Raw genomic sequence first — 25608 nt, 5'->3', positions numbered from 1 at the left:
ATAAGGTGCAATAAGTAATTACAATACTAGATAAAATAATATGAGAAAGACAATGCAATTTAAAGAAAAATATATAGAGGGGGGAGAGAAAGGAGGAAACCATCAAGTCAAGGAGTGGTAAATTGCAAGTATAATTTCAAGGAGTTCCATTTAGTTGAAAGTGGAGAAATCTATTGAAAGATTTGGCCAAATATGCTTCAGTCCTATAGGTATGGTATACAAGGTTCCACCATTGGGAATAGGAAGCTTTGGACAAATCTTTCCAGGAGGATAAAAGAATTTTTAAAGCTAGGGAAATCAAAAGGTCTAGAAGAAAATGATCGGAGTCAGAAACCACATCAACCAATGCAAAAGATTTCAGTAAAAGCATCTGATAAGTTAAAGGGACATTGATATGGAAGATAGAGCAAACTGTGCCCCAAATGGATGTCCAGAAGGAACTAATTGCAGGGCAAGAATAGAGACGATGTTTCAGAGTGCCCGTATCAGAGCAGCATGTCCAGCAATTTTGGGAAAAGGAAGGGTTGATTCTATGGGACTTTATAGGGGTCCATGGGGCTCTATGGAGTAAAAAGAACAGTTGTTGAAGAATTGAGGCCGATCGGGAGGTATGTAAAGTAGATCTAAAAACGTGGGACCAAGCCTCTTCAGGAATCACCCTCTCCAAATCAGCTTCCCATAGAGATTGTAGCGAAGATAGCGGAGAAGGCAAAAGGGATTTGAGGAGTTTGTAAAAGTGGGAAGCTGTGTGACCCAGTGCTACATATTGTTGGGAGAGAGTGTAAATAGTGGGGGTGTAGGGAAATACTACTGAGATTAGGCCAGATTTTTTAACTGAGGATTTTAATTGTAACCACCTGTAAAAATTCAAATCAGTGATTGAAAAGGAGCCATCAATTCTTGGAAAGTGAGAAAAGTCCCATCTGGGTGACAAATGGACCCAATATCCCAAATGTGGTGATTATACCAATGTGGCCAAGAGATGGGTTTTCCATCAATCCGAAGGTGCTTATTAAACCACAGGGGGCAAAATGCAGATTTGTTCCAGGGAATGTCTAATCTTTGATCAAGATCTGTAAGGACCTTGTAAGTAGTTAGCATTACGGGATTTTTGGAGAGTCAAGGGGGATTTGTGGTACCCAAGAGTCTGATTAAAGGAAGAGGGTACATGAGAGAAGATTCTAAACATAGCCAATTGGGCGTATCAATAGGGGGAGAGGGGGAAATCCATGTCGCACCCTGATGTAGAAGAAAAGCTTTATGGTAACTATATAAATCAGGAAAATTGACACCGCCTAAGTGAGAAGGCATTTTCAATTTCTGGAGAGAGATTCTATGAGGCTTGTCATTCCATAGAAAGCGCAACAGTACTGATTCCAATTGTTTATAGAAGGAAGGATGGAACATGAGGGGAAACATGTTAAAGATGTATGTGAGTTTAGGAACCACCATCATCTTCACAGTATCCAAGCGTCCCCACCACGAAAGGTGTAAAGGAGACCATGTTGAAAGAGTAGATGTGGTCTTGGAAAGGAGTTTAGAGGAGATTATCTGTGAAGATGAACGTAGATCCCTACCAAACGATAAACCGAGATACTTAATACTAGAAGTAACCCAGGTGAGAGGTTGTGATGAAATGGAGAAAGGAATACAAAGATCATTGAGTGGCATGATTTCGGTTTTGTCCCAATTGATTTTGTATCCTGAGGAGAAAGAGGTAATCAGATGCATCAGAGAGGGTTCCGGGTCGGTGAGGTATAACAATACGTCATCTGCATAGGCTGAGATTTTGAATTCTATGTTTGCAATATTAACGCCTTTAATATTTGGAGACTTTCTAATGGCTGCAAGGAGAGGCTCAAGGGCCAAATTAAACAAAAGTGGGGACATATGGCACCCCTTCCGAGTACCTCTATGCAGTATGAATGGGGGTGAAGTTTTGTCATTCACTATGAGTCTAGCAGTGGGAGAATTGTACAACAATGAAATCATGTGGACAAATGATTGAGGGAAGCCAAACTTGGAAAGAACAGCAAAGAGATATTTCCACTCCAATCTATCAAACGCCTTCTCCGCATCTAGAGAAACAAGTGCTAAAGAACTAGTGTCCGATAGAGTGGAGTGGAGCACATGACACAAGAGTCGAGTATTGTCAGCTCCATATCGACCCTTCATAAAACCAACTTGATCTCTATGAATCAGGTGTGACATAACATTTTCTAAACGAAAAACCAGGATTTTAGCATAAATTTTGTAGTCTAGATTCAATAAGGATATAGGACGATAGTTCTTTACAAGTTGAGGGTCTCTGTTCGGTTTCGGAAGGACAACAATAGACGCTTCCAGAAAGCACAGTTACTTACCGTAACAGGTGTTATCCAGGGACAGCAGGCATATATTCTCACATGTGGGTGACGTCATCTACGGAGCCCCGATGCGGACAGCTTTTTCAAGCAAACTTGATTGAAGATTTTAAGTTTGCTCTGCTGCTCCACGCATGCGTGCCTTCCTGCTCCACTAGAGGGCGCATCTCCCCCTCGTGGTCTCCAGTTCACTTAACCAGCAAAGAAGCCAACCTCGGGGAGGCGGGCGGGTTGTGAGAATATATGCCTGCTGTCCCTGGATAACACCTGTTACGGTAAGTAACTGTGCTTTATCCCAGGACAAGCAGGCATGATATTCTCACATGTGGGTGACCTCCAAGCTAACTGAAAAAGGGATGGAGGGAAGTTGGCAATTTAAGCAAATAGATTACGCAATACCGATTGGCCAAATCGGCCATCGCTCCTGGACAATGTATCCAGGCAGTAGTGGGAGGTGAAGGTATGAACCGAAGACCACGTGGCAGCCTTGCAGATTTCCTCAATGGCTATGGACCGGAAGAAAGCTACGGAGGCTGCCATCGCTCGGACTTTATGTCCCGTTACTCGTAGCAAAAAGAAATACAAGCAGCCAACCAGTTGGACAAGGTGCGCTTGGAAACTGGGCGACCCAGTCGATTAGGGTCGAAGGACAAAAACAATTGTGGGACTGTCCGATGAGACTGAGTGCGTTTGAGGTAAAAGGCCAATGCTCTCTTACAGTCAAGCGTGTGTAGCGCCGTCTCTCCGGGGTGAGAGTGGGGCTTGGGGAAAAATACTGGCAAGACGATGGACTGGTTGAGATGGAAATCAGACACCACTTTAGGTAAGAACTTGGGGTTGGTGCGGAGGACCACCTTGTCATGATGGAATACAGTGAAAGGTGGGTCCGCCACCAGAGCCTGTAGCTCGCTAACCCGCTGAGCGGAAGTGAGTGCGAGCAGGGAGATTACCTTCCAAGTGAGGAATTTCAGATGGCATTTGTCTAACGGCTCGAACGGGGGTTTCATGAGTTGAGCCAGCACCACATTAAGGTCCCAAACCACCGGGGGAGGTTTGAGAGGAGGGTGGACATTCAAAAGACCTTTCATGAAGCGAGAAACTAAGGGATGGAGTGAAAGGGCTTTTCCTTCCAGGGGTTGATGGAAGGCAGCAATCGCACTAAGATGTACCCGAATGGAGTTGGTCTTCAGGCCGGAGTGAGAAAGATGGAGCAAATACTCCAGGACCAGGGGGACCGGGACCGACACCAGGTCCTGGTCATGCGAGGAGCACCAGGACGAGAATCTGGTCCACTTTTGGGAATAGCAGGTTCTAGTCAAGGCCTTCCTCGAGGCTTCCAGTATTTCCTTGACTGATTGTGACACAGGGAGAGAAGTCAGGGGGAGAGAAACCAAGCATTCAGATGAAGAGACTGAAGATTTGGATGCAACAGCGAACCCTGGCTCTGCGATAGCAGAGAGGGAAACAGAGGCAGAGGCAGTGGATCTCTGGTACTGAGTTGAAGTAGAAGGGAAAACCAAGGCTGGCGTGGCCACCGAGGAGCAATCAAGATCATAGTGGCTCGCACTGGTTTGAGATGGACCAGCATCCGCAGAATCAGAGGAAAAGGCGGAAACGCGTATAGAAACCTTCCCTCCCAATCTAGGAGGAAGGCGTCGGCCTCGAGGCGGTCCGGGAAGTACATCCGGGAGCAGAATTGAGGGAGTTTGTGGTTGAGGGGGGAGGCAAACAGATCTATCTGAGGAGTCCCCCACTTCTCGAACACCTGTCGTAAGGTTTGAGCGTGCAGCGACCACTCGTGTGGCTGGAGGCGGCGGCTGAGTCTGTCTGCCAGACAGTTCCGCTCTCCTTGTATGTACACCGCTCGAAGGAAGATGTTGTTTGAGATTGCCCACTTCCAGAGGCGCAGGGCTTCCTGACAGAGGGCCCGAGACCCCGTCCCCCCTTGCTTGTTTACGTAGTACATTGCTACCTGGTTGTCGGTTCGGACGAGAACCACCCGGTCGTGGAGCAGATGTTGAAAGGCTACAGCGGCGAGATAGATGGCCCGAAGCTCCAGCACGTTGATGTGGCAGCGGCGGTCCTCTGTTGACCACATCCCCTGAGTGCGTAGGCCATCCAGGTGAGCTCTCCAAGCGTACTCCGACGAATTCGTGGTGAGTACCTTGCTGTGTGGAGGGGCGAGAAAAAGTAAACCTTTGGACAGATTTGAAGAGTTGGTCCACCAGAGGAGCGATCGTTGCAATGAAGGAGTCACTGTCACGGGACGGTCGACTGGGTCCCGATCCTGACGCCATTGGGAGGCCAGGGTTCATTGAGGAATCCTCAGGTGGAGGCGGGCGAAGGGTATGACGTGGACGGTAGAGGCCATGTGGCCCAGAAGAGTCATCATCTGCCAAGCTGATACCGAGGTCAGCAGCGAAATCCTTCGGCTCAGGCTTACTAACGCCTCTTGACGTGGAGGGGGAAGGAAGGAGCGGAGTCGAACCATATCCAGCACGGCCCCGATGAACTGTAAGGACTGAGAGGGGCGCAGCTGGGATTTTAGGAAGTTTACCTCGAACCCCAGACCTTGAAGGTAGATAATAGTCTGTCGGGTCGCTGAGATAACCCCCTCCCTGGACGGGGCTTTGATCAGCCAGTCGTCCAGGTAGGGGAATACCTGGAGGCCCTGTGAGCGTAAGGCAGCTGCGACCACCACGAGGCACTTCGTGAAGACTCGGGGTGACGACGCCAGGCCAAAGGGGAGGACTCGGTATTGTAGGTGCAGGTCCCCCACCTGAAAGCGCAGGTACTTGCGGTGAGCGGGGTGCACTGGAACATGTGTGTAGGCTTCCTTCAGATCGAGGGAGCAGAGCCAATCGTCCTCGTCGATGAGAGGGTAGAGGATCGGTAGGGAAAGCATCCGGAACTTTTCCCGCACCAGAAATTTGTTGAGTCGCCTCAAGTCTAGAATTGGGCGCAGGTCTCCCGTCTTCTTCGGTACCAGGAAGTAACGGGAGTAGAACCCTTTCCCCCGTTGGTCGGGGGGAACCACCTCCACTGCCCATAGGCGAAGCAGTTCTCGAGCTTCTGAGAGAAGGAGGGGTAACTGAGTTCGGTTCGGAGGGCACACCCTTGGAGGATTGTCTGGAGGGTTTTCCCGAAAGTTGAGAGTATCCTGATGAGATCACGCCAAGGACCCATGCGTCCGACGTGACTTGTTCCCAGCGCGGGTAGAAGGCTCTGAGGCGTCCCCCGATGGGAAGGAGGCCTAGGGCTGTGGCAGAGGGGGCCAGCCCCCATCCGCTTATCCCGTCAAAAGGACGGGGATGGTTTGGCGGTAGCAGGCGGCTGGGACTTGGGGGGAGCCCGATGGTGAGCTTGCGGGCGCCGGGGTGGAGGCTGTGAGAAGGCAGGGGTATATTTTTGAGGGTAGCGGCGTGGAGGGGCCCTGAACGGCCTGGACGCTGGGGGTTTAGGCTTTTGCCGAACGAGGGAGGCAAATGAGCGTTCTTGCTTCGAAAGGCGTTTCGTAGCTGCCTCGATAGTGTCATCAAAAAGTTCTTTGCCCACGCAGGGAAGGTTAGCCAACCGGTCCTATAAGTTGGGGTCCATGTCGACGAGGCGTAACCAGGCTAGGCGGCGCATGGCGATAGCGAAGGCTGCCACTCTGGAGGAAAGTTCAAAGCCATCATAGGCCGCATGAAATAAATGGAGGCGTAGGTTGGAGAAAACCTCCAGGAGCAGGTTAAAGGCTCCTTGGCGTGAGGCCGGCAGGTTGGTCGCAAAGGCTCCCAACAGTCCAATGAGATGTTTCAAGTAGGACGTGAAGGTGAAAGTGTAACTTGTACCCTAGCGGCCATCATAGAGTTCTGGTACAGTCTTCTGCCGAACTTGTCAAGGGTCCGACCCTCTCGACCTGGGGGGACCGCCGCTGAGACCCGGGAGGGGTGAGCCTTTTTCAGGGAAGATTCTACCAACAGCGACTGGTGGGAGAGCTGTGGTTGCTCAAACCCGGGGTATGGTACTGTACGGTACTTGGACTCCATTTTGGAGGGGACAGCTGTTACCATATAGGGGGTCTCCAGATTCCTGAAGAAAGCCTGTTGGAGTACCGGGTTGGGCGGTAAGCGAAGGGACTCTCTGGGCGGTGACGGTAAATCTAGTTCCGCCAAGTACTCTTTAGAGTATCTTGAGTCGGACTGGAGGTCTAGGTCCAGAGCGTGGCCCATGTCCTGGACAAAGCGAGTGAAGGAGGGGCGAGACGTTCCCGGGGCCCCATGTGGGGACGGTGAACGAGACCTCCGTCGGGCGGAGAAGGACGGGGAGGCTTCCCTCGAGTATCGAGGTTCATGCTCTGACCGTGCTCCGAGACCGGGGAAACACTGTGGCAGTGTTCCGGGGTCGAGGACCTACGTCATCTCGAGGAGCCCCTCAGAGACGATGCCGGGGTACGGGGTACCGATCGATGTCGAATCGGTGACCTCGACCCGGACTCCCTCGGCGAAAGCCTGGGACCTTGGCTCAGAGCCCCAGTCCGAGGGGGAGTTAGGAGGATGTGAGGGTTGGAGAATGATAACTCAGTCACCTTCAGCGTCCCTGTACGGGGCATCGGTGAACGGCCTCGTAGTGTGGGAGAACTCCGGGCCTTCTTAGAGGTACGGCGGTTTGAGGTTTCGGTCGTTTTAGCGCAATGCTTTGCCCCGCGGCGGTCCGTGGAGGGAGAGCGTCTCAGGCACCTCGGCGAGGAATCCGAGGAGGATAGAATGCGGTGAAGCTGGCGCACTTTGCCCCGAGGGGGCTCGACGCGAGGCTCAGGCTGGTCCAGCGCACGCGAGGTCGAGGTCGGGGCCGGTTGTAGATGGGCCAGTGCAGCGGACAGCTCCAACGAGATCATCGCCCGGAGCAGGTCCTGGAAAACGGGCACGGACAGCATCGAGGGCATGTCCGATGCCTCGGTGCACTCCACCGGGGGCGACCTCGTATCAGAGTATTCCCGTGTGGTGGAGGCACGGCCCGAAGGCTTGGAAGGCTTCGCCGGGGCTGAAAGCATGGGGCTTCCACCATGCGTCGCCGGTGTCCCCGAGGCTGGTTTCTTCGCTGGTGCAGAACCTGAAGAAGGAAGAGGAGACTTACCCGGAGCCGAGGCTTTTTGCTGTCTCGAGGGTTTCGGGGTCGAGTCTCGAGGTGCTGCCGAGGTATTCGGGGCCGACCTCGAGGCCGAGGTAGTGGGTTGGTCGGCGGTGAAAAGGTCCGCCATGCGGGCTTTTCTTCGACGGAGGGCCCGGTTCTGAAAAGTAGCGCACTGGGGGCAGGAGTCGGTTGGATGGGCGGCCCCCAGGCAGAGGATGCACCGGCGATGCGGGTCTGTGATGGAAAGAAGCCGCTCGCACCGGGTGCACTTTTTAAAGCCGGTCAGGGGCCGGGACATAGAAAAAGAAATTGGCTGCGGCTCGAGTAGCCACGCGGCCACAGCGGCCTGGAAGCCTCCGGGTCGGTCGAAACGAAGCAGGAAGAGGAAAAAAATTTGCGCACAGCGTCTTAATCGAAAAAGCAAGAAAAAATCGCCGTGCTAGAAGGCAGTTGGGGCAGAGCCTGGAAAAAAACAACTTCTAGGCGCAGCGGAAAAATTTGAACTGGAGACCACAAGGGGGAGATGCGCCATCTAGTGGAGCAGGAAGGCACGCATGCGTGGAGCAGCAGAGCAAACTTAAAATCTTCAATCAAGTTTGCTTGAAAAAGCTGTCCGCATCGGGGCTCCGTAGATGACGTCACCCACATGTTAGAATATCATGCCTGCTTGTCCTGGGATAAAGCGATGTAAACTGATCAGATCCGCCAACAATCCTTGATTGTATGAAAGGAGGTGAGGTGTCAATAAGGAAGAGAACGATTTGTAGAACTCTGATGTGAGGCCGTCTGGTCCAGGTACTTTGGCAGGCGGTAGAGAAGTTATAGCTTGGACAATTTCATCAGAAGACACTGGTTGAGAAAGAGACCGTTGTTGAGAATCCGAGAGGGAGGGCAAGTCAAGTGACTGAAGAAAATCCTTTATATCAATATCTGACGAAGGAGTGTCAGAGGCATAGAGCTCTTCATAAAAGGAACGGAAATCCTCCAAAATATCCTTGGTGGTAGTATGCAATTGTCCGTTGTGTGACTTTATATGCATGATCCTGTTCTTGGAGCGGCGACGCTTGAGATAAGTGGCAAGTAAATGACCAGCTTTGTTTGAAGAAGCATAATAGGTAGCAGAGCGACGAAAAATCGTAGCTGAGGCAAGTGAGCTAAAAATTTCATTGTATTGGAATTTAAGTTGGTGCAATTTTTTATATAAAGATGGGTCATGACGGCTATATAGTTGAGTCTCGTGTATATGTATATCCAATTCCAACTGGTGTAAAGTGGCTTTTCTTTTCTTTAATTGGAAAGCTGAATAACTTATGGTCTCACCTCTGAGCCAGGCTTTATAAGATTCCCAGATGATAGAGAAGTCTGTGACCGAAGAGAGATTCGTGTCGAAGAAAGCTCGAGATTCTTTGTTGATATGGGACAGAAAAGACTCATCCTGGAGAAGGAAATTATTCATTTTCCAACATTTAGATTTGGAGATAGTGGACCAGTTGAAGGTGCAGGAGACAGCTGCATGATCTGAAATGGTGATATCATGAATTTGTGTAGAAGTTACTAGGTTCACTATGTCTTTGGAGCCTAGGATATAGTCAATCCTGGAAAATGAATGATGGGGTGCAGAATAAAAGGTGACATCTTTAGCAGTAGGATGGAAAATCCTCCAGATGTCTGACCACCCGTGAAGATCCATTAACTTGGTGACTGATGTTCGGACTCTGAGTTTAGCTGGACGACAGGAGGAAGATCTGTCTATGAAGGGATCCAGCGGAAAATTGAAGTCCCCTGCAAAGATAGTGTCTGATGTCAGGAGAGAATTGCAAACAGTCTAAAATGTTTGAAAGAATGAGGGATCGTCAGTGTTGGGGACATAAATGTTGAAGAGTTTCAAAGGTTTTCCAGCCTCAATCAGGGACCAGCGGCCATTGGGATCAAAGCGGTGAGATGAGAGTTGGAAGTTAAGTGATTTCTTCATTAAAGTTATGACTCCATTTTTCTTGCCCAGAGCAGGTGCAACAAAGCAATGTTGAACCCACCCTCCTGATAGCTTCTGGGCTTCCTCTGAACTGAGGTGGGTCTCCTGAAGCAGATAGATGTCAGCATTAAGGTGCTTGAAATAGTGTAGTATTTTCTTTCTTTTGATAGGGCTATTAATTCCTTTAACATTAAGAGTTACCAAATGTATGTTAACCATTCAGAAGAAAAAAGGATGATGAGGTCCATATGATGCCTTGAGGAAATACACAAGAACAACAAAGGCAGCAAGGCTGAAGATCAGCCTCCAAAAAATAATGCAAAAAAGAACAAGTAAAAGAGGAAGACAATGATTCATGCTTATAATTTACTCGAGCAAGTAAACAAACAAAGATCCAAAAATGGGATCACATGCTGGCAAGAGGAACTCAGCTAGCTTTTTCCTAAGCCCATAATAAAATGAACAGTGAAAGTGAATACAGCCCCCAAGAGGGACAAAGTGGAGGAGATGGAGATCAGAAGTTTCAGGTCATAGCGTCCACTGTTTCATCCAAAAATTTCTGCAAATCTACAGGCTCATCAAAGTTCTTGGTTGTGTTGTGGTATGATACCCTCATTCTGGCCGGGTAAAATAATCCATATTGCGCTCCAATATTCTTAAGCTGGGGTCGCATGGACATAAAAGCCTTCCTTCTCTGTGCTGTAGATTTGGATACGTCAGGAATAAATAATATTCTTTTACCATCCATCGACAAACCAGAAGCTGATTTTGCAGCTTGTAAAATTTGGATGGTTTGTGGGTAGCGCAGCAGTTTCATAACTATGGGTCTCGGAGGTTTGACGGGTGATGGAGGGCCCGAGGGGACCCTGTGCGCTTGCTCAATTTCCAAGGCAGGAAGGAACTGAAGTTTTAAGATGTTAGGGATAAAAGTGTGCAGAAACGCCAGAATATCTGCCCTTTCTGTAGATTCAGGGAGCCCAATAAGACGTACATTGCTCCGGCGCATTCTGTTAGAAATATCCTCCAAATCCTGCTGCAGCACCGTGATTTTATGCATATCACGCCAAATTTCTAGATACTGGGAAATCATGTGCTGCGAGACGCTCCTCAGCAAGGTCGATACGGGTATTGTGATGTTTTATTTGTGTCATGATGTTATTAATTTCATTTTTAATGTCGGCAGTGGCAGCAAGGTTTTCCTGCATTAGTTCCCGTAGTATTTGGAGATCGTGGGAGATAGAGGTGCCGTTTTCAATGGCGCCGGCCTGAGAGGCCTTGGCGGGAGATGGCGGCTCATGCTTCGAGCGCTTAGACGTCGAATGCGATGTCACAGAGCTCGCGGGCAAAGCGGTGTCCGCTTTGTTAGGTTTAGTGGACATTCTGATTGATGGGAGCGCCAAGTACTGATCTGAGCTGACCCTCTCTGGAGCTGAAAAAATGGTTATTAAGCAGGGCTGTAACGGAGGAAAAGCGCCACGCGTCCATCTTGGAGACAAGCACGTGACGCCCCCCCCTTCCTGATCGATTTTCTGAGTTCTGTCAGACCAGTTCAGATGAGTGAGGTTTAACCCTCCTTCCAGACAGTGGAGACAGTTAAAATCGCTTGCATTCCCTTTATAATTTGATGTAATAGGGAAGCTGACCAGTATTCTTGTATAATAGTTCCTCTTTGTTCCTGTTTCTCCAGCCTTTTTTAAACAGCCTCACCACACTCACACCACTGCAGTCCTGCCACATTCTTATAAAAACTTTGCATTACCCTATTTATGCTGCACTTGGACCTCCAAGCTGAGTTTCTAGATTGATCTGGAAAGACACAAGGAAAGACAATTATAAGGTAAGCATAATTTAACCTGTCTCTTCATTTTTGCAAGGCTAGTACAAATTAGTGGGGGTTGTGTCACTTCTTATCCCTCCTTGAAGTTGAGTGTCCCTTATTACTGCCAATCCCAATATGACTTATTGTTTAGTTAGGGTTTCCAATCTATAATGTTTCAAGAAAGAGGGAAGGGTTGGCCATAAGACTGCCCTGCAGATGTCTTCCAGAGGAATCAGCCTAAAGGATGACACCTAGGTTTTAGCAGAAAGAGCCTCCAATTCTGGTGGCACTGTGCATTGTCCGGCCAACAGTTGCCATACTGGGACAAACTGAAGGTCCATCAAGCCAAGTATCCTGTTTCCAACAGTGGCCAACCCAGGTTACAAGTACCTCGCAAGATCCAAAGGAATAAAACAGATTTTATGCTGCTTATCCTGGGAATAAGCAGTGGATTTCCCGAAGTCCATCTTAATAATGGCTTATGAACTTCTGTTTTAGGAAATTATCCAACCTTTTTTAAACTGATTTCACCACATTCTCCAGAAACGAATTCCAGAGTTTAATCACACGTTGAGTGAAGAAATATTTTCCCCAGTTTGTTTTAAATTTACTACTTAGTAGCTTCACCGCATACCCTCTAGTCCTAGTATTTTTGGAAACAGTAAACAAAAGACTCATGCTTACTCCACTCAGTATTTTATAGACTTCTATCATATTTCCCTGAACTGTCTCTTCTCCAGCTGAAGAGCTTTAGCTGCTTTAGGCTTTCCACATAGGGAAGTCCCATCCCCTTTATCATTTTAGTCGCCCTTTTCTGTACCTTTTCTAATTCCACCTTCCTGCAAACAAAGCAAATAGGTGATCCTTTTTCCTGTATGTCCTTCAGGTCTTGATTAATTACTTTTCTCATGTTTAATCATCCAAGGCTTTTTCTTCCTAGCCCTCACCTTCTCCCTTGAAAGCTGGTAACTCTATTGTCCAATTAAGGGAGATGAGAGACACCATTTTGGGACAACAATGTTACTACAGTATACACAATATTGCTACCTCTAAATATTTTTAGATATGGTGCCTTACACGAAAGCACCATCAACTTTGATATCCTCCTGACTAAACAAATGACCAGCAGAAAAATTACTCTGTTAGTTCCTTTAATCTTCGGACTAAGAAAAAACGACCACATCAGCCCCTACTATAAAAAGCTGCACTGGCTTCCAATTGAAGCGCGAATACTATTCAAATTTGCTTGCACCTGTTTCAAGCAAGTCTGGGGACTAGCACCTTCATACCTACAAACTCACTTCATCCTACACAACCCCACACGAGCGACCAGAAACAAAAACATATTTGCATACCCAAAGATTACGGGCTGCAGATACAAATCATTCCTGGATAGAACCTTTAAGTTCCAAGCGAACAGACAGCAAGTTTGGCTGAAAAACTACATAAACGAACCCAACCTGTCTTACAGTGCATTCCGCAAATCGATCAAAACCGCCCTATTCGAAAAATTCACGGACTAAAATCGTCCCCTCCCGCACTAGGACTCCCCTCCCTTTAAACACCTTTCTTTCTTTCTCAAGATGCCCCTCATGTATTCAGATATGTATTCAGATATTCGCTATCCATAGTACTCCAATTCAAATGGAAGTTCTAAAGAAATACTCAGTTACTCATTACCCATTGAACTCCAATCTGTAACTTTCCCCTCTTCACTATTGTATTATATTTAGACTCATTGTACGATACTGTATTAGACTTATGTATGGTGTTGTCTTTAGACTTATTGTATTGTATTATATTTAGACTCGTATTATATTGTACTGTGTTGTATACACTCATTGTATTGTATTGTATTGTATTGTTTTGTCTTGTATTGTATGTTGACTTATTGTATTGTATTGTGACCTTGTTATTCGCTGAATGTCCAGCCTTCTTACAGTGTGAACCGCCTAGAAGTCACCTGACTATGGCGGTATAGAAAAATAAAGTTATTATTATTATTATTATTAAAGGTGCATGCTCGATGGGTTGAAAGATGGCTGCCGCTGGTGCCAGTAGAACTACATTAAATCCCATGCAGGTATCACAGGCCATATAGTCTCCTTGCTTGTTCACACAGACCACCACTTTCACATTGTCTGATAGTACCTGCATCAGTTTTCTCAAGGAGAAGCTCATAGAAATGTGCTCAGGCCAATCCAATGGCCCTGGTTTCTAACATAAGAAAAATTATGCCAGGTCAGACCAAGGTCCATCAAGTCTAACATTCTGCCTCTGACACTGGCTAGTCAGGATCACAAGAAGTGGGTACATCTCCCCACCAGAAAAAAAAAAGTGAGGTGATTAAATTTGCATATGACACAAAACTATTCAAAGTTGTAAAAAAACACGAGAACTGTGAAAAATTGCAGGAACACTTTAAGAAACTGGGAGGGAAAGGGGGTATATATGGTATTATGAATAGGTAATATAGAAAATATATTTTGGAGAAATGATAAAATTATTTATGTAATATTTGAGCTTTGAATTTAATTGTAATGAGCATAAATTGTATAATTGTATATTTGATTGATTTCTTCAATAAAATGTTTCAACATAAGAAACTGGAAAACTGGGCATCCAAATGGCAGATGGAATTTAATGTGAACAAATGTAAAGTGATGCACATCAGGAATAATAATCTAAATCAGTGTTCTTCAACCGCCGGACCATAGACCGGTGCCAATCTGCAGAAATTTTCTGCCAGTCCACAGGGCTGGCACGTCCATTAGGCCCAAGACAGCGTTCTTCAGCCACCAGTCAACGGTACGATCAAGGCAGCGTCTTCTGGCCGGCTCCCTAAGTCCTGTAGTGCACAAAGCCTTGGGAAAAGGCTTCCAGATGAGGTGCAGGATGCGCGCGAGGAGCCTCTGCCCACAGCTTTGTGCAATGCAGCACTCAGGGAGCCGGCCCGAAGACACCGTGTTGATCACAAGGTGGACCGGCCCAAAGATAACACCGGGGGGCAGGCCAGAAGGCAAGGCACATGGAGGGAGAGAAACAACAACAGTAGGGGAAATGCTTTTATTTATTTATTTTTTTTAGTGATTGGTCTGTTCAGAATTTTATTTAGTGATTGATTTGTCTGTTCAGGAAGAAATGCATTTGTTTCTTTTCCTCTGGGGTTGTACTGATTGCAGAGTCTTGCATCTTAGGGTTTGCTTGTAAATAGTACTGTAGTACTTTTAGTTTTTGGTCCTGCATTTGCATGGGGTTATCTGTTTTCTGGTAGGAATGAATGTTAAAAAGCATAAAGTGCGCTTTGTGTATTTTAATTTTGTGGTTAACCATTATGTGTTGTTAATACAATTATATTATACAATTAATACAATTATATGAAAAATGAATGGAAAAAATGGTGTTACAATTAGTACTATTATGGGGGTGGGGACTGGGGTGGAGATTGAGTGGAGATGGGCACAACTTAGCCCAGTGTTCTTCAACTGCCGGTCTATAGGTGTCAAAAGGTTGAAGAACACTGATCTAAATCATAGTTATCTTATGCTAGGGTCCACCTTAGGAGTCAGCACTCAAGAAAAATGATCTGGGTGTCATTGTACACACTATGGGGCTCATAATTTTAAAAAAACATCCAAAAAGTGGCCTAAATCGATACTTGGACGATCTGGCTTTTTGATCTGGTTTTAGACGTATCTAAAACCAGCTTAGGCCTTTCCCCTGCCTCTAAATGCATAGAGCAAAAAGAGTCATTTTTAGAGGAGGGGAAAGGATGGGAGGTGGGCCGACCTAGACTTAGTCGTACAGCAAGTATAACCAAAACCTTTAACAGGTTGCCTAGTTGGAATTTATATGTTTTGACTTAGACCAAGTCAAAACAGGTATAAGTGCCGAAAAGGGGCCGCTGAGCTGATCATGGTTGCAGTGATCAGCTCAGCGACCCCAGCAACCTTCCCACCCCCCACCGCAACGATCACAGCCGCGATCGCCCCACCCCTGAACTGCTGCAACCCACGGCAGGAGAGATGTCCAATCTCTCCTGCCGCGGTTTATGTCAGTTCGGGGGGAGGGGTGATCACGATCGCAGTAGGAGAGATGCCCAATCTCTCCTGCCACAATCCACCCCACCCCCGAACCAATACCGGCAGAAGGGAGCCCAACCCCTCCTGCTGAGGCACAAGCCCCGCGACCCCCCAGCCTCCTTAAAAAATGGGCAGGAAGGCACCCCCGCCCCTTAAAATAGGGGCAGGAGGGAGCCCAACCCCTCCTGCCCACGATGCACACCCTACATGACCGCCCCCCCCAAACCCTGCCCCCCACTGACATCCCCCTTTGACTTACGAGAAGTTGGACGGACGGACGGGTCCCAAGCCCGTCTGCCCGGCAGGCCTGCCATCCTCCTGCATGAGAGGAGTTGGGATGTACAGGAAACAAGAATAAGCTCAACAAATACTCTGGGCTTGAAACATGAATTAATCTTACTATCAAATGAAATTCAGTATGGGCCTGAATGGGAAGCCAATGTAACTTAATCAATAATGGTGTTGCCCTATCAAATTTCTTGAGATGAAAGATAATTTTGAAGTATCTGAAGTTTAGAAAGCAGTTGTGAAGAAAGAGAACAATATAATCAATTACATTAATCTAAGTATGACATAATCAGCGACTGAACCAATACAGCAAAATATTTATCAGTGAACAAGCAACGTAAATTATGAAGCAGTTTGAGTTTTAAAAAAGCCCATTCGTACAACAGCATTGATCTATGGCTCCAAAGCTTTCCTTTACTCGCTTTATTCGACAGCTGGGAAAGGATCTTTCTGTGAAGCTGGAGGCAAATTCCAAAGATAGTCATATCCAACATCCAAGCCACTGGGCTGAAATGTCCAAATGGAGTACATTTAGACGTAGGAGAGACCAACCTTGTAATAGATTGGCCACCCAGACATCCCAACAGAGCAGTGGGAAACATTAGAGGACACTGCTGTGAACTTCACATAAAGAGTGCCAGAAGTACATAATAATAATAATAATAATTTTATTTTTCTATACCGCCATAATCTTACGACTTCTAGGCGGTTCACAATAAAGAGAGCTGTACAATCAGCGAATTACAATCTTAAAGACCAATGAATTAGAATCTTAACAATTAGCGAACTACAATGTAGTATTAACATGTTACAGTGAAGGGGCTGGATGGCCAGCGAATTACAGAATACAAATGGAGAGGAAGACACTGAACAGACAGAGAGTACAGAATACAATTGGAGAGGGAGCGTAGGCAGCATGAAGAGTAATAGTTTTTGAAGGAGGGAGTATTTTGACTATAACCCCATATAATTTACAGTGAGCCCCCCCCCCCAATTCCCCTAATACCTATAATGCCCACCTGCCTACCACCCCAATAGCCCTTATGGCTAGCACCTACATGGCAGTAGAGTAGAATTTTGGTGGGCTCATACTTAACACCATAGATGTTGTGGTTAGAGTGCCTTATGGGTCTGGCTCCTCCTCTCTATGGTTCACTAGCCCACCCACCTGGCTATTTACGACAAGCATCATTCTTTGATTGGTCCTTAAAAACTAACAAGTAATTTTAGTTTTATTTTTTAGAGCCAATAAATAACTTATCTCATCTTATGTAGATACACTGAATGGGGCTCCGATGTGAATTCAAGGTTTCGCATTAAAAGCTGTTTCATTGAATACTCCCCATTAAAGAAATAACACCACTATCTCCGTGTATGGTATTTACTGATATTTTTATTTATTGATTGTTACCATCACTCAGAAGAATCTTTTTAAGGCCATTAATTTAGTGGTAGTTTTGAATTTAGACACATTATTGAAAATGCCCCTCACAGTATTATAAAAACATAGAACATGTGGGCAGGAGAGTTACAAGCACCAAATGTGCCCTTTGACTCATAACCTCCACTCCACATGCCTGAGAAACTCTCTAACCCTTACTTGTCCTGATTTGTCTGTTTGGATTAGATTGTAAGCTCTGCTGAGCAGGGACTGTCTCTTGAATATTTTAATGTACAGCGCTGAGTACATCTAGCAGCGCTATAGAAATATTAAGTAGTAGCAGTATGCAACATGCCGTTAACTGATTCAATGCGCTCCTATTTCACCCACTTTAGTGATGTCAGTACAAGGGAAGCCAATGGTCGGTTTTTCTGTGTGACCTGCACCAGCCACACATAGCATGCATATAGGGGAGTCTGTGACTCAAAAGATGAATATGATATACAGGCTAAAAAACTGGGGCAAAAATTCAGAGAACGGGGATACCCATAAGGGAGAGCAAAGCCATATATCATGTGTAATAGAAGGGACAAAAATGGGGGGGGGGGAGGTGACCTTTATTCCCTGCACTGTGTCATACAGTGTAAAATGGTGGTAGCTGTGTTAGGGCTAGATTCACTAACCTGCCTGATTGTGCCCGATCTGTGGCCGATCCGCAGCAGGCCGACTGATCCACAACGGGTCAGGATGCAAATGGGGGCGATCAGAGGAATTCCCCCCACCGGCCACACGGATTGCTAGTGAGCGATCCTGAAACATGCGCAGACCATCTTCTTTGCCTGTAGATGGTCTGTGCATGCTCACCATGAAGTAAAGAGCTGCGATTTTTACTTTACTTTACTTTACGAGCTAGTGTTAAGAAGGCAGAAAAAAGAGCACGATGTAATCCAAGAGAACAGTTAGTGGGCGGAATCAAAATTTTGCATGTGTCCTTCAATATTCTTCGGTAGCGTCCACCATAGGTCGAAGCATTAAGAGATACTGACCAATGCTCCAGACCCATCAACAATATAAGGAGGACTGCATGTTGTCTTTTAGTAGGGTTTGGAATCTTAAGGATAAATTGTGTCAATCCAATGTGTGGATTGGAGAGTACATGGGACCGATGGGGCACTTCAAGTGTAATCAGTGGGGGGGGGGGGGGGGGGTGAGCAAATGTTGGAGGGGACAGAGGTACAGATCCCGAGATTTACTATCACTTTGTGTGCTGCTATACTAGTGGTGTATGTGCCCATTTGTCCCTGTCAGCTGTTATATAGGCCAAACCTCCAGAGCATTTAAAACCAGGCTGTTTGAACACAAACATAACATTTCTTTTCATAACGCAGTGGATGTATTAACGAGACACTGTGAGCAAAAAGGACATAAATTTGTAGACTTTAAACCATACAAGTCTGTCCAAGTCTGAGGAAATTTATTACAGCTGAGGAGGAGTAAGAGCTAAGTTTAGTCAACTATAATGTAGAAATGTTTCTTTTTTCTTTTGAATTTTGTTTTATATTTCTCTCTCCATAATTTTTGTTTATAATTGAATTTGAAACACACATATTATAACATTTTTCTTCTTGAGCTTCTGGTTTGTGTAGGTTTTTTTTTTAATCTAATTTTGGTTTTCTTGTGCTTCATTTTTCTGTTGGCGTATGAATGTCTTGATTTTATTTCCTGGATTATTGTCATTGAAAAGAAATTTTAAAAAACTAAAAAAAAAAAAAAAGATTAGAAACACACAGGGATAGTCTTTATTCAATGGCCTTTGTGATACAATGTGATAGAAGGAATAAAAACACTGGTGTTTATTCCTTGCACTCTTAATGCAAGGGAGAGCAAAGCCAGGGAACGATCTGTATTCCCTATATCATGTGTAATAGAAGGAACAAAAATGAGGGGGAGGAGATGGCCTTTATTCCCTGCACTGTGTCATACAGTGTGAAATGGTGGTAGCTGTGTTAGGGCTAGATTTCACTAACCTGCCTGATTGTGCCCGATCCATGGCCGATACGCAGCAGGCTGACTGATCCACAACGGTCAGGATGTAGATGGGGGCAATCAGAGGAACACCCCCACCCCAACGGCCACACGGATTGCTAATGAGCGATCCTGAAGCATGCACAGACCATCTTCTTTGCCTGTAGATGGTCTGTGCATGCTCACCATGAAGGAAGAGCTGCGATTTTTACTTTACTTTACCTTTTTTACTTTACTTCACGAGCCGGTGGTTTTAACCTGCTTTAAACCCACGGGTTAAAACTACAGGCCTGCACTGCTTGGGGAAAGACAGGAGAGTTGGGGCAGCGAGTTGGGGAGTCTTGTCATTCACCAGGCGCTCAGGGAGACGTGGAAGTACAGAGACGGAGGGAGAAGGAGAAAGGCACTGCACGGGGAGGCAGAGAGAGTCTGGGAGGCAGAGAGCATGAGAGGTTCGGGGCAGCAGAGAGTCGGGGAGTCAGAGAGCAGGTCATGGCAAAGAACAGGAGAGCCAGGGAGGCAGGGAGAGAGAGTCGGGAAGGAAGAGAGCAGGTCGCACCTTTTGGGGCCGAGAACACAGCGGCAGAGATGCAGGGGGCTTTTTTGATGGTTTGATGGGCCGCAGGGCTGGGATTTCAGGGCGAGGACAGTCGGAAAGAATGTGAGCGACTGGTCCCCTACAGTCGCTTCTTCTGTTGATCAACCAGCCCGGTCGGTGTCCCAGATTTGTTTAGTGAATCGCTGCCTGCCTACTTTGCATGCCGTTTCCCTTCATTTGCATGCACGGATCGGAATCAGATCGGCACAGAAGTTAGTGAATCGGGTCGGAGGAAAATCGGGTCACAAAGGGTCGCAAACCAATCGGTACACGATCGATTTGCTTACTGAATCTAGCCCTTAGTCCACTGTTTGAGATTACAGAATTAAAAGAAATAAAACAAAACAAAAAGAATAAAGGTAATACCTTTTCACTGGACTAACAGTGCATTGAGTGCATTGTTTGATTAGATTTTGAAGATGACCCTTCCCTTCTTCAGATCAGAAATAATGTGAAGAAACAGAAATGAGACAGAAGAGGGTTAGTCTTTGTTACTGCAATGTCATGCGCTATGGAGTGACTACATTACCCTCCCCCATTCTCCAATCTGAGCAGCCTCTGACTGCCCTTTGTTACAGTGTTTTACTCCAAGGTTCACAGAGTGATGCATGCTGAGTGTGTAGCTTGCAAATCCTACATTCAGCCTGGGGCACCCCTCCTCCATCAGAAGAATGCAGCAGCCCAAAGGCCGCATGGGAACATGTGAGAAGGCTTGGAGGGGGAGGGGAGAAGGCCAATGCCAATACATACAGTACAGCTGTGTATCTGTGATCTCATTGGTTAAGGATTCTATTTGTCTCCTTCACCGCTAAGCTAAATACAGAAAAGAACACAGGGTGCTGATTGGTTTGCCCAGCCCGCTTCTTATTAGAGGGTGTGCTCCCATGAGGTCACCAGGGGTTGTTTTTTGCACAGCTGGAAGAATGCAGCAAAACATAACCAGGGACTGGCAGTGCACCTGTGATCCAGATTCTCTCTCTTCTGTGTATGTTGTAATCATAGTAAATTTGCTAATATTTTATAGCATATCAATGCAAAATGTGCCCTGCTATTCAAGTACTGAGACAGCCTACATAGAGCTGGACCTGGTTCCTCCACAGCTCTAACACACCTCAGGCTTTCAGAAATGCCAGGTTACTCAGCTCCAGATTGGAGATTTTGGGACAGCCCTAGTTTTGAACTTAAGTAGTGTGGGATCTGTAGTTCCTGATTCTGCCCACTGAAATCAATGCTGCCAGTCCCATAATGTACTAGGATGAGGTGGTCAGAAATCCAACACTGTCCAAAATCTCCAGCCTAGACCTGGTTAACTTGGCATCACAGGTAACACCCTCTGTTTTTCCAATACTGAGAACCCCTCTTTCTTCCCAAGACAGGGCTATGCCAATATACTTCATTTCAACCCTGCAGCATCTCTTGTCAGAATAAAGAAACCATCTCCCCTCCACCCAGTAAAGCTGTGCCAATAAATATCAGGCCTTTCCTGTGGCACCCTCTGTTTCCAGTTCTGAAATTTCCCACATTGAGTTATGCCAATATATTTCACTTTTATCTGCTTCTATTCCAATAAAAGGCCTCCCTCCACACAGCTCTACTAATCCGTCTCAGTACCTTCTGCCATTCCAGTTGAGACAACCTACCTCAGATCTCCCCTGCAGTACACCTGCTATTCCAATAGAGACCTCTCACACAGAGCTATACATTTCTCCCTCCATATTTACGGTTTCTATTATTTGTGGTTTTTAGCTTGCTGGATCCTCTCCCCCCCAAAAAATTATGTCAGCTTGCATTGAGAAATAGCTGATTCCAAGCATTTACAGAAAAAATTGCCAATTCCCAGCACTTTCTTCACTGTGTTTTGCCTCTCCTTCAAGAACAGGCCAGGTCTCCCATATGTTACACTTCTCCCTCCAGATTCGTGGGGGATAGGGGCAGAGCCGGACCGCGAATGGTGAAATACCGCGAATATCTTCTGGTCCGGCTCTGACCCATCCCCGCCTCCCTCCTGGCATCCCGGCCTTACCTGGTGGTCTAACAGGCTTTCGGGGCAGGAGCGATCTTCCTACGCTCCTGCCCCGTACAGATCGCCAATAGGAAATAGCTGCCATGAGTTCACGTTGTCTCTCGAGACTACGACGGGAACTCCTCACAGCCATTTCCTATTGGTGATCTACACGGGGCAGGAGTGTAGGAAGATCGCTCCTGCCCCGAAAGCCCGTTAGACCACCAGGTAAGGCCGGGACGCCGGGGGGAAGGCTAAATTGTAGGGTTTTTTTTCTTTTTTTTCCCCCTCCCCAAAAAATCGCGAATATGTGAAATCGCGATTGCCGAAACCGCGAATGGGGAGGGGGAAGTGTATTCGCAGAATATATTCACGATGGTTTTTCATAGAAAATCATGAATAACATATGAAAAAGTTATTCGCGGGTCTGTTAATCCCCTGTCACAGCGAATACGGAGGAAGAAGTGTACTAATATACCTTACTTTTACCCTGCAGTACTCTGGCTTTTCTAATCCAGACATACCACCCCCTTTCCTGCATAGCTTTGCCAAACCATCTCCACCTTTCTTTAACAAAATATTTTGAAACTACAACTTCTGCTAAACTTTCAGAGCCACATAATAACTTGTTTGTAAAGTGCAAGAACTGCAAAATCTTTTTGAAGATCCTTCATTTATAAAAAAGCACAAAAAGGCTGCAAAAGAAAGACAGGCAAGATTCATTTAAAAGCTCTCTTATGGTTGGAAAAGTTTAACTGAATTCTGGCAATGCAATGGTGCCTGTGGCTGAGGGCCCCTGTTAATACAGTGACATTTTAATGGCTGCAAAAATGCCCAGGTTTTACTTAGATCTCTGCCTCCACCAGTTCTCCCTGTACTAGTCACAGAAAGTTGGCTCTGAGAAGCCGACTCACAACATTGGCACTTTTCTCAATGAGTCCACAGGGCAGAGCTTCATAATTGCCAAGAAAATCTTTGGCAGTGGACACTATGTTCTCTGATGTCATGGACTTTGTGTGAAATACCTGGAAAGAGACTGCAAGTTCAGTTGATTAATCTGAAACTATCGCCCGCAGGGCTGCGGAATGGGGAAAGAGCGAAGTCTACATCAGAATGTGAAAAGAAGAAACCAGAATACAATTAGAAGGGAGAAGAATGCATGATCTCTGGAGACTCTGTGGGGAAGGGGATGGGGGGTGGGGCTACACAGGAGAAAGAGAAATGTGTCCCAGGGAGATAGAGAGAACAGGTCAGGCAGCTACACAGCATGAGGGAGGAGATCTGTGTCTTAGCCAACAATAGCACAAGAAATGTGAGGAATAGTACACAGGGACAGAAATCTGTAGCTCAGCCAGGAGGCACTGTATGAAATGAGATCAGGCCTGAGGACTCTTAGGCCAGTGCCTAAAGTGACAACATACACAGACCAGCAGATTGACCACCAGAAGGGCCTTGGAGAGATCCGAGAGGATTAGGGTAGTTGGGATCAGGAGTTGCCAAGGGCAGCTGGAAGCTAAATCCATCATGGAATGGGGTAGGGGGGAAAGAGATATTGGTCCCAGTCCAAAGGAGGTACTGCAGGAATTAGTCTAGAGGTGAGGTGCAGAGGAGACAAATGCCTGTAGTAATGTGATCACAAGTCTTTGTCATTGATACGCAGGAAGACCTCCTTGCTAGGACTAATTCAAGATATTAACTGCAACAGTCACTACCCTTCTCTCGTTCCAATGGGCAGGCAAAGCAACAATTTTCTTAAGCAAAGCACCCAGTGGAAGAGATGGGGCAGGGAATTACTGGTAGATGGAGCTGAAGAGTGGGTGGCTTGCATTGGTGAGGGCAAGGCTTTATTGCTGAAAGTGTATTTTACATATTTTTCTATCCCTCCTTCTTGCCTAAAATGACATGGTACAGGATGTTTTCTGACTAGATGAATGATGTGGACTCCATTATAATTCACAATCGTGACAACTGGCACACAGTGTAAGAGATCACTGTCTCCCCACCCCCAATCTTGCAACCAGAATGAAAAATGATAGCATGGGAGTGGTAAAAGCAACTATGTGAGAACTAGGCAATCCATATTTCAGATCCCTAAGACACAAACTTAGACTGTAAGCCCTCTGTGGACAGAGAAAAACTGACCATACTTTATTTATCAGTTTAAAATCCCATATTATCCAATGATCTAAACAGGTTACAAAATTACATACACAAAATCATATCATATAAACTGATAAAAATGTAACTCACCTCAAACTACCAATGAAAAGAGGTGAGCTAAATCCAAATAAATAAACCCCATAATTGCATCATTCTCCCTCCTTTCTTGCACACTCAGTGGTTCTCAACCTTTTCTATACCTCACACCCCTAGGAAATGCATCCCCTGCAAAAGGAATATCACAGAAACATCACAGCAGGTAAAGGTCAAATGAGCCGTCTGCACCATCCACACTATGTTTAGTGCAACCCTGTTTAGCAGGATAGTACCAGCATAATTACTGCGCTATCTGTATATATAAACACAAATGTGACCTATTTGAAAACTGTTTGTACTGGTTTATTGGAGGATCTATTGTTTTGTTTTGAGTGCAATGACTTTTTTGCTGCTGCTCTAGGCTGTCGCTCAGTCTTGCTTAATGGTTGGGCCATCCCTGAGTGACAGACACACATTACCCTTCCCAAAAGACCCCCTAGTCACTAACTACTGCTTCCCATTTCTCAAGATCTCTGGGTGCACACACCAATCTCCTTTATAAATGTGTCTCACACATTCACAATTCTTCAGCACACTCATGATTAGCTTCCTGCTGGAAACTTGGTCCCACATACAGCTGTGGGAGGAGGAAAGATCTCAGCGCAAACAAAAGATCACTCGACCCTCCATGCGCCCTTTACCACTGTAAAGTATCTCTCAGAGCCCACAAACCTTTTTCTAACTGGGGAGGAAGTGGGATGAGGTCTCTTCCCCATGGTGCACAAAGTGAGGAAGGAGGCAGCCTCCCTCTCTCCAGATCTACCTGCATGCAGCAGCCCTCTCCACACTTACCTCTGCCCTTGTGGCTCTTCCTCCATTGCTACTCCATGTACTGGTTTACTACAGCCTCTAAACTCCTGCAACCTCTCTTTCCCCACCACCACCCGCCGGACTGATGCACTGGCCACACCTTCCCCACCCCCCTCTGCTCTAGTGGGGGCTTATGGGGTTAGGGGAGGGTGATACTTAACACTTGCAGTCTGTTGGGGTAAAGGTATGGAGGAGGTCTGCCCCCTGGTGTTGAATGGTGAGGAATTTATATTGTACTCCTGGTGTTTCTGCATCAAAACATGGGAAATTCTGTGCCCAATATTTTAAACTTCTGCATATTCTATTTGTGAAAATAATAAAACGTAATCAGGATCTTTGAAAAACAATCACATTGCAATAAAGAAAAAAAGTTCTTACTGAAAGATGCAAAATTCAAGTGTTTGGTAATTTCCCCAGGAGTACAGAAATAAAAGTTAACAAATAACTATAAAATATATATGTGTATGGGATTTACCCAGACATGCCATCTTTTTAGAGGACTGTCTGGATGTCCAAATGGCTTTCTAAACTGTCTGGGTTAGGGCTCTCCCATGTCCCCCACCTACCTCCTCTGCAGAAATTTAGTCTTCAGACTGGCTGGCAGCATCAATAAGGTGAGCCTGCTGCTGTCAGCTTGCCCCAGAAGCCTTTTCTCTGCAGTGTCCTACCTATGCAGGTACAAGATGTTGCTGCAGAGAGAAGGTTTCAGGGGCAGGCTGACAGCAGCAGGCTTATCTCGCTGATGCTGCTGGCTGGCCTGAAGATTAAATTTCAGCGGAGGAGTTAGTTGGGGGACAGGGAAGAGCCATACCCAACTCTGGGGTTGACCAGGGCTGGAGAGAGAGAGACCCTGCATCTCCGAATCCTGCTGAGGGAGGGGAGTTGAAGGGAGGGAGG

At 46.3% G+C, this 25608-nt stretch overlaps 1 protein-coding gene across 1 annotated transcript in view; it reads right to left on the bottom strand.

The window, feature by feature from the left end:
• The window catches only part of HIF3A (hypoxia inducible factor 3 subunit alpha), a 53470-nt gene extending 28655 nt beyond the window's left edge, over positions 1-24815 (bottom strand). Inside the window, exon 1 of the mRNA XM_033954829.1 lies at positions 24694-24815. Within this exon, the coding sequence (XP_033810720.1) occupies positions 24694-24719 (26 nt within the window). The 5' untranslated portion in view covers positions 24720-24815. The remainder of the gene's footprint in view (positions 1-24693) is intronic.
• Positions 24816-25608: the final 793 nt, after the last annotated feature.

This window comes from Geotrypetes seraphini, chromosome 8 (assembly GCF_902459505.1).
Source record: "Geotrypetes seraphini chromosome 8, aGeoSer1.1, whole genome shotgun sequence".
Taxonomy (NCBI): domain Eukaryota; kingdom Metazoa; phylum Chordata; class Amphibia; order Gymnophiona; family Dermophiidae; genus Geotrypetes; species Geotrypetes seraphini.
Note: the sequence above shows the minus strand (reverse complement) of the source record. Positions and strands in the feature narration are given on the sequence as shown.